The sequence below is a fragment of the Silene latifolia genome, chromosome 7, assembly GCF_048544455.1.
Source record: "Silene latifolia isolate original U9 population chromosome 7, ASM4854445v1, whole genome shotgun sequence".
Taxonomy (NCBI): Eukaryota; Viridiplantae; Streptophyta; class Magnoliopsida; order Caryophyllales; family Caryophyllaceae; genus Silene; species Silene latifolia.
Window position 1 is genome coordinate 121806325 of NC_133532.1, and position 9219 is coordinate 121815543.

At 35.9% G+C, this 9219-nt stretch overlaps 1 protein-coding gene across 1 annotated transcript; it reads left to right on the forward strand.

The window, feature by feature from the left end:
• Positions 1–274: 274 nt before the first annotated feature.
• On the forward strand, positions 275–5611 carry LOC141592862 (uncharacterized). The gene is made up of 4 exons (XM_074413734.1): positions 275–455; positions 2540–4130; positions 4433–4603; positions 4970–5611. The coding sequence occupies exon 2, from the start codon at positions 2652–2654 to the stop codon at positions 4113–4115; it is 1464 nt and encodes a 487-aa protein (XP_074269835.1). The 5' UTR covers positions 275–455; positions 2540–2651; the 3' UTR covers positions 4116–4130; positions 4433–4603; positions 4970–5611.
• Positions 5612–9219: the final 3608 nt, after the last annotated feature.

Sequence of the window (9219 nt, forward strand, 5' to 3'; positions counted from 1 at the left end):
TTCGTTTATTAATTTAAAATAATAATTTATAAGTTGTTTTATTTTCTGAACTAATATTTTAATTAATTTCTTGTAGAAACTATGTAATTTAAAGTAAATATTATTGATAGAAATTAAATTACATTTTAATTAAAAAAACGATATTTAGAGTCAAATTTTAGCGTACTTGGTTTGGGTTCAACTTAGCTCGAGTCCGAGCTCGAAGTCACCGAGTCGATTCTACGGGCCTAAACTCCTAATCATAAGTTTTGGGGCTTTGGGTTCGATCGATACTGGTGCAGTGACCCATCCACTCTCTCTCTCTCTCTCTTAAAAAATCTAGTTTGATCCTTCAAAGTCCGACCACCGCGACGGCGATGACGACACAGAAACCGCTGTGAAAAGACGAAACGCTCAATCGGAAATTGAGTTCAAACGACGCCGCTTTGACGACTATATAGCAATTATTACCTGAGGTAATTATTTTTGACTTCAATTTTGCTGGAATTTTAATTACCTTTTGATTGATATTCTTATAAATTGCTATCCGTACGCGTTAATTTGTGAAATTTGTATTGCATTAATGAATTTCTAGGAATTGTTTAAGTTCTTTCGCGTTTCGTTTCGGAATTCTCACAGTTAGCTGTGATGTACTCCGTAATTGTGAATGAAGACGATTAGAGGGAAAAAAATTGTTATTACCTGGTTTCTCTTGTGCTTTTCGTAGTCAAATTTGCGGAAATTAAAGATACACATTGTTCGATTATGAATTCGTAAAGTTAGCAATGCTATAATCGTGAATGAAGGCGATTAGAGAAAAAAAAATTGTTATTACCTGGTTTCTCTTGTGTTTTTCGTAGTCAAACTTGCGGAAATTAAAGATACACATTGTTCGATATGAATTCATAAAGTTAGCTATGCTATAATCGTGAATGAAGACGATTAGAGAAAAAAAAATTGTTATTACTTGGTTTCTCTTGTGCTTTTGGTAGTCTAAGTTGAGAATCAAAGAAACACATTGTTCGATTATGAATTCTTACAGTTAGCTATGCTATAATTGCGAATGGAGATACACATTATTCGGAATGATATGATATCTTGCTTTTTTTTTTTTTTTAATGTTTTTGGTTAGGTTGTTTCGAGTAATTTCGCATATAGCTTTAACTATCTTAATTGCCTTGATGTTAGCCGAGTGGTACGGGTTTGTTTAACAATTCAAAGATAAAACACTGATAAAGGAGTATCTTTACGGTGTGCTCCTCTTAGTTTATACAAAAGGTGTGCCTCGAGTGCGCCTAAGGCGTGCCTTGGATGAGGCACTAGCTAGAACGCCTCTGTGCACTCTAGGTGCGGCTTTCTGACAAGGCTCACTTAACAAGTGCCACTAGTGCATCCTTTCCATATCTTTTTCATGAATTATGCCCTTTATTTTTCCCATTATTCCCGACTTTTAGTCCTTTACAGAGCTTTTGATGCCTCACTGGTAGTTGCAACTTGCAATCTGAATATATTTGTCATCTTTAAAAGAAAAGATGTACCTGGTTTTGATGGTTGTGGTTGGTTAAGTGATTTTTGTTGAAGAACTTGGGGCTATAAAGGTTTGCATGGTAATTTGTTTCCTTTCTTAGACGGTCTACACAAGTGTAATTTACTGTGATATTTGGAGCCTTGTTTCAATGTGTACTGAATACTGATACCTTATATGTACCATGCTGCAGTGTTGCTTCTTGTTTGGTGATAACGTAAATTAATTAGATCAGAAATTGCAATGTCACAGAATGTTTAAAGATCGTTTTTTTCTGGGTTGCTTTTACAAGGCAATTATGTCACCTTTAATCACGATGAATCCTTATGTTTAAGATGTGCGGCAATTTTTCTTCTTCTCCTGTAGTAATAGGTGCCATTGGCAATGAAACAAAAAATGAATTTGAACTTGCAAGGCATTCGTAGAGGAAGTTTCTTGCAAAAGATTATTCGGAAGTGATGTACCCCCCTATTCCCATGGATCAGTGTAGACCATGGGGACTATATAGTTTTGCAAAAAACTGAAATAAATAGGAGAGTGGTAGAAGAGAGGCCAAAGGTTCAGACAAGGCTCTCAAGTTTTCTTCGTAGGTTTAATGCTATGTATTTTTTTTATCTTTTTAGCTTGATTGTACTGTAACTAGATTGAGTTGTAACAAAATTTAGCCAATTATTGGACTCACGTCACTAATTTCAGTTAATCACATTTCTACTCTCTTTTCCTTCTAGTCTTTCTATAGGCAACGACAACGTCATTTAATAATTAGGAGAAATGGAGAATTGTATTGGTATGCGGGCCCCAAATTTGTGTCTGCCACGACCCATTTCAAAATTTAGAGCATAACTCTTGAATTCTATTAGATAGCCTGGTATTCGGATTAAGTGATGTGCTGCTCCAATGTTACTTTTTGTTATTGTAGCTACTATGTACAACAGGAGTACTACTCTTCTGATTAATATTTTTTTGAAGTATTTTGAGAAATTCGTGTTAGCTATAATTCTGTATTTATTTTGCTTTGATAATGTATATGATTAGGTTTGGAGAAGAGAATTTTTGTTGCTACCAAACCGAGAAGATGAATTTTGGTGCTTTTTAGTTGATTTGGTGGTTTATTGGTATTCGGAGAACGAACCCTACCAATTTAATCATGAGAACTGCAATGAGGAAGCTCATAAGTCCTCAGCTCAAGGAGCCTCGACAAACACCACCTTTAGGGATTCTTGCTCCAGCTTCGACCCCAATGCTTGAAGCTTTCCCCACCCCACTGCCCACAGTATCTCTCGTTGCATCGACAACGCAACCCCAGCTTTTAGCCTTCCTTACGACACACCTACGTCCACCAATCACACCTCAAACGCTGCTGCATTTCCTCAAGAACAAGCTCCATTACCATCCAAAGTTTACGCCTCTTGACTTCCACATTTTCCAATGGGCGAGTACCATTGATTCTTATCGCCATGACCATAATATTTATGAATGGATGGTTAGGACCCTAGCCATTTCAGATCGCTTTGACGCTCTTCGGGTTGTTCTACTAGAAAGTATGCCCTCTAAGCCATGCCCCTGCTCTGACGGGATATTTTGTTGTCCGAGAATTGAAGCCATCTTTAGGTTTGCCATCAATTCTTTCTGCAGAGTTGGGAAATTGGACGATGCATTGGTAGCATTTGATACTATGCGAAAACTGATTGATGGGAGGGCTAGTGTTCTTGTCTATAATATTTTGATTCATGGATTTGTGAAGAATGGCCAACTTGATAAGGCATTAAGCTTGTATGATAGGCTTATAAATGATAGAGTAATGCCAGATGCTTTTACTTTCAATATACTGATTAGTGGATATTGTAAGAGTTTGATGTTTGGTTCGGCTTTGGCATTGTTTAAAGAGATGAGAGCTAAGGGATGTGAGCCTAATGTTGTTACTTTCAATACTTTGATAAGAGGGTTCTTTATGGATAAGAAGTTTGAGGAAGGGGTTGCTATGGCATATGAAATGATTGATTTGGGGTGCGAGATATCAAGCGTTACTTGCGAGATTTTGGTGAATGGTCTGTGTCAGGTAGAAAAGACATCGATGGCATGTGATCTGCTAATCGACTTTGTGAAGAAAGGGGTTTTGCCTGATGGGTTTGATAGCTCTGACTTAATTGAGAGGCTTTGTTGTGAATCCAATGTGGGTAGAGCACTAGAGGTCGTCGACGAGATGTGGAAGAAAGAAAAAGCTCCTAGCTTCATTGCCTGTAGCACTTTAATAGAAGGTTTGAGGAAATTTCAGAGGATAGAAGAGGCGATGACATTGACTGAGAAGATGCTAAAAGAGGGCATTCTGTTGGATAGTGTGACATTTAACTGTCTTCTTCAAGACGCCTGTCGTCTAGGAAGAACTGCTGAAGGTGACAGATTGAGGTTGCTGGCTTCCAGCAAGGGTTTAGCTGCCGATGCAATGACATTTAAGATATTAGTTTCTGGTTACACAATGGAAGGTAAAATAAAAGAGGGTGAGCGCCTGGTTGAAGAGATGCTGGATAGAGAATACCTTCCTGATATTGCCTCCTATAACAGATTGATGGATGACCTGCACAGTAAAAAAAATCAAGCTAGATCACGATAAAAATTTTTGAGGCAGGTAATTAAGCAGTGTTTCCATTCTATCTCTATCCATTAAGCTTATTGTCTTTATTTTGTAGTGGCCATGATTAACATAAACTTGATACTTGAGCAAAAGCCAAAAAGAGGGATACCCGTTCTTCTGAAAAGTTTTCTTCATGTATCTAGAGAAGTTTCACTTCCCCGTTGCATTGCGGGTGCAATAATGATTTGTTGTCTTAGATTTGAGCTTAAAAAAATTCACTAGAAAATTTTACAAGAGAATTTAGCACTTTATCTTTCAAAATTTAATCTATTGATAATATATTTATCATCTTGCAGCTGATAACTCAGCAATGAAATCAATGGAGGCTGGAGTTGGGCAGCACTGGCACATGCATAATATAAATTGCCGGAACATATAATCCAACCATGGCAGATTATTTATAAGCCAGTCTCAACTGGACATTGCCTGTGGAGTTCTGGCACCAGGACAACCTTTATTATGAAATGGTAATTCTCATTTCCATCATGTCTTTGGTTGAACTATTTCATGTCTTGGTTAAATAATGACATGTGATTGACAGGATTTGGTAGTAATTGCACAACACGATACAATAATTTTGGAAATTGCAAACTACTTTCCTGGCTGTAGTTTTTCGTTTCTGATAGGTGTGTGAGCATTTAAGGACACAACATAAGCAAGTCCACTAGTATATGCATCATGCACCAAACCGCATTTTTGTCCCGTTGCATCCTAATTCTGTCTCAATCACTCAGCACTGTATTCGGCCATATTTTTTAAAATAAACTTAGCTGAAATTGGCTAACATTGGCCTCTGGTCTGTAAATGAATACTCTTTGCTTTATGAATTTCAGGCAACAAAAGCAGATTGAAGCCAAGAGATGATCAAGTGATAGAAGGGCTGAGAAGAAATCATGATCAATAGTGATACTGGTACTTTCCAGTGGAGCAAGGACTCATCTCCCCATTTCTAATGCTTCGCCAATGTCAGGGAATTTACTTGGACCATGTGACGGAATTGTTAACTTTCCAAAACAAGGTGTGCATATGTATAATATTTCTCTTAAGTTCACCAATTTATCATCTAGGTGATCTAGCGTAAGAAGACCCCTGTTGCTAAGGTGAACGCATGTGCAACCCGTAAAATACACCACAAAATTCTACTGCCCTGTTGGTCTAGTGTTCCTGGGCAGAAGAGTTAAGTACCAAGTCTGACTCAATTGCAGTGGGCGTTATAGCCTAGTATGCTAAACCGCTTCTATCCAGAAATCTTGATATTGTTTTTTGACCGAATATAGTACTTCGTTCTATTGAACTCTGTACATTTTTCCAATTTTCTTTCACATTTTTGAAAAATATGTACAACTCAATGAAACGGAGAAAGTACTTGTATTTGGTATTTAAACTGATTAGTGATATCGTTGGTGTGGGAATACTACCTAAAAGACTATGTTGTGTGTTCTTTCGGTTTTATTGACTGGTGGTCTTTCTAGAAACGATTCGCATTTATTCCAGCTCTTTATTCTTGTACATATACTAGGTATTAGGATGGTGTTGATGTAAGATTCGGTTTTGTGGAAACCATTTTTTTTTTTTTTTTTTTTTTTTTTTTTTTTAAGTCAATTAGGTGTGATGTTTTTATTGGCTAAACTTGATGCACTGGTCCTTGATGCTCGACTTGGGTACGACCCTAGCTAAGTAGCTATGCATGGTATAGCATATGGGTTTTAGTCTTTTAGAGTGCTTATTCTTCAAGGGATTAAAGACTAGGGTAGCAAATGGGCATAACATAAATGTGGAGTGATGCATAGCTCCGTGGGACAGCTTCTGGATGCGTCCAGTCGCCCAAGCCGATAAGAGATTTGAATATGCGTGTTGCGGACCTGATAAACCCAATAACAAAAATTGGTGTAGACTGGTTCTTGAACTGCTGTTGAGGGATAGACTTCCTGAGCATAGCTGGTACTGCCGTACTGGAGGCCTAATAAGAAGATTTTTGTTTGTTTTATTTTCATTGCTAATCGACTTATACGATTGTTTGGCCAAGTTCATCACACCCTCGCAGTAGTAAAAGTATGTAATAAAGCTCCCTACATCACCTATTTAGCCTGGTGCGCCTCTGGTGCGAAGTTAACCCATGTATGAGTTTGAAGGACCCAGTTGGGTGCATTTCCGGCATGATTAGCTTAACTTATTCGTTAGAATCTTCGCATTTTCATCATTGAACAGAATTCGACACTCATTAAAAATATTGCAATCATTTTGGATATTTGAGGGATTGTAATTTCACAGTAATAGTGTAAGCACTATTCTTTGTAAATGTTACAGGTTCGAGACCATGTTAATCTAAACTTACAACGAAGAGTTTTGCCGGCTTTCTGGCCCGTGAGTCTACTTAACTGGAATTCGGGTCACCAAAAACTGCAAAAAGAGAAGGCGGTACTTCCACCCTTTCAGACCAAACCACCCGATAATCACAAATACGTAAGGAGGATTTTGAAAAGGGGGCTGATTTATATCGACGACGTTTTTCATAAAAAAGACGATGACTGCCCTTTTGACTTTCTCTCTCTAAAAAAATTTCTCTCAAACTCAACTAAATTAAAAACAAAAAACAACAACAACAACAATTAACAATATGTCAGCCTAATTAGTTCATGACATTAATTTTGTAAATAACATATTGTTAATTGTTTGCGTAAATCAAATTTATACTCCTGAGTTGAACCATGGACCAAACTTTGAGATCTAACGTTCGACCATGGACCAAACGTTGGAAATCAACGTTTGCGTGGTCCAAACGCGTGGGAAACCAACGCGTTAACGTTGGTCGTGGTCCAAACGTTGAAACCCACGTTTAGGCCACGGAGATTTTTTTTTTTTTTTAAAAAAAAAAAAAAAAAAAAAAAAAATCTCCGTGGTCAAACGTGGGATTCCAACGTTTGGACCACGGCCAACGTTGGTTTTCCACGTTTGGACCACGGCCAACGTTAGTTTCCCACGTTTGGACCATGGCAAACGTTGGTTTTCAACGTTTGGTCCGTGGTCGATTGTTGAATCTTAACATTTAGTCCATGAACTAGTTCATTTTTTAAAAAAAAAAAAAAAACCGTGTTTAATACGTTTATTTGGCGATTTTATAAATTTATTTAAGTTTTCTAGTCGATGTGCGTTAATTTCTAACATCTTTTAATTGGTTTAATGCAATGAGAGATCGAAATGTAGTTGATTTTTAGTAGAATTTGAGAGAAAATTGTTTAGAGAGAGAAAATAGTGTAATTATGCAAAGGGCATTATCGTCTTTTGGAATGAAAACATCGACGATATTTACTAAAACGTCGACGATATTTACAAATCTGGTTTGAAAAATGGGTAATTTGGTCTGGACGGGAGGGAGTCGCTATCGAAATGTGAAATGAATGATTGGTGTAAAACTGTAAACATGTACTCAATCAGTGAATCAGGCGCACTATAAAAATTCATTCGACAAACTGCATGGCAACAATTTTATTAGTTGGAAAATTCTGAGTTAGAATATTTTTATTCAAATGCTTACCATATACATAGTGACAACTTAGCCATTGAGGTGTGCAGCTTGTCTCCTACACTTCAGACTGTTGCATTCCAATTCAAAAGAAACCATGGGGATAAAATCAATATGGTCCCTTGTGCAATACTCCGTATTTTTTTTCGGCAAATTCTGGTTTAAGACGTACATATCGATCTTAGACAAGAAAACAGGTCACAAATAGATTTATTTATGAAAAGCAAAATGTCTAAGAAATAGATTTATGTATTTGACTCACTTAAGACGGATATGGTCGTCTTAAAAGAGACGAACTGTTGTTTTTGTTTTCTATAATAAAAATAAAAATAAAAAAGAGATCTAAAGTGGCCAACTTTAGAATGAAGACTAATGCACTAAAACATTTTTACTCATTTTTGAAAGAAAGACCCTAATCTAAGTCTAAAATTTTTGATTTAATAATTAAATAAAATTGTAAACAAGAAAAGATGTGAGCTCAATTTGTCTACCTCGTCTATATGTTTGGTTTCCTAATGATTTGATTTTATGCCCCACGTGTTTTACTAATTATGTCAAGTAGATTTCCTTTTACAAAAATTTTGCTACAAACTTCATACGAGTACTTGTATTTATTTTTTAAAAGTACAACATATTATTCAGATAAATTTCAATCGGTTAACTTCAATCCGTTAACTTGACATATATGTTAAAGTTTGGCAATAAATATCTTACAAAAAAAATGTAACCTTTTTTTTTAATGTTTTTTCGTACTTCTTTTAATAATATATTTGGACAAGTTTAATTAATACTCATTTTTTTGATAATGTCAATACCTATTTTATCGTACTCCGTTGTCTTTCATATTTAGTACTCTATTACTCCCTATTTCATAACTTCTAATTACCCTATTACTCTCTCCGTTCCAGTGATATGTTTACAGTTTCTTTATTTTCCCTCATAAAATAAAGAAAGTGTAAACATATCACTAGAACAGATGGAGTATTAAATAGGGAGTAATCTCTTAACAATTGTTTATGTTTACTTTTGATTTAAAGGCTATAATGATTTCAAACATGTACAATAGGGTACTCATGTAACTATAATTATGAAAATTAGATTTAGATTGATTGAATTCAACTGCTATAGAGTATAGCTTAATAATAATCATTGTGATTTTGCCGATATGACTAAGTTTAAAGTATTATTAAGGATAAAGACATGGGTTAAATTCCGTTCACAAGTGTAATGATCTAAAGTCAACATGCATATCTTGTGGGTTTGGATAAGAAAAATGTTGGATGAAGATTTGTAGATGAAAAATTGACATTAAGGACTAATCACTACTTTACGTCTCTCCCAAGTTTCATCTGTTAAGTTCTTCGCAGCAGGCTTATATAGATATAAATACATGAGATCGTTCCATAAGTAACTGAGATTTCATCCTAAAACCAATTGGTGATATGGGGAGTAGCTCACTTACTTATAACCTGGTCTATTCACTATTATTCTACCGATGCGGGGACAATAATATCCCTCACACACATATATAAGAAGAGACCTCTAACATCATCCACTTTA

Excerpts from the sequence above, each read along its gene's own strand:
- LOC141592862 (XM_074413734.1), top strand. The coding sequence starts at position 2,652 with ATGAGAACTGCAATGAGGAAGCTCATAAGTCCTCAGCTCAAGGAGCCT.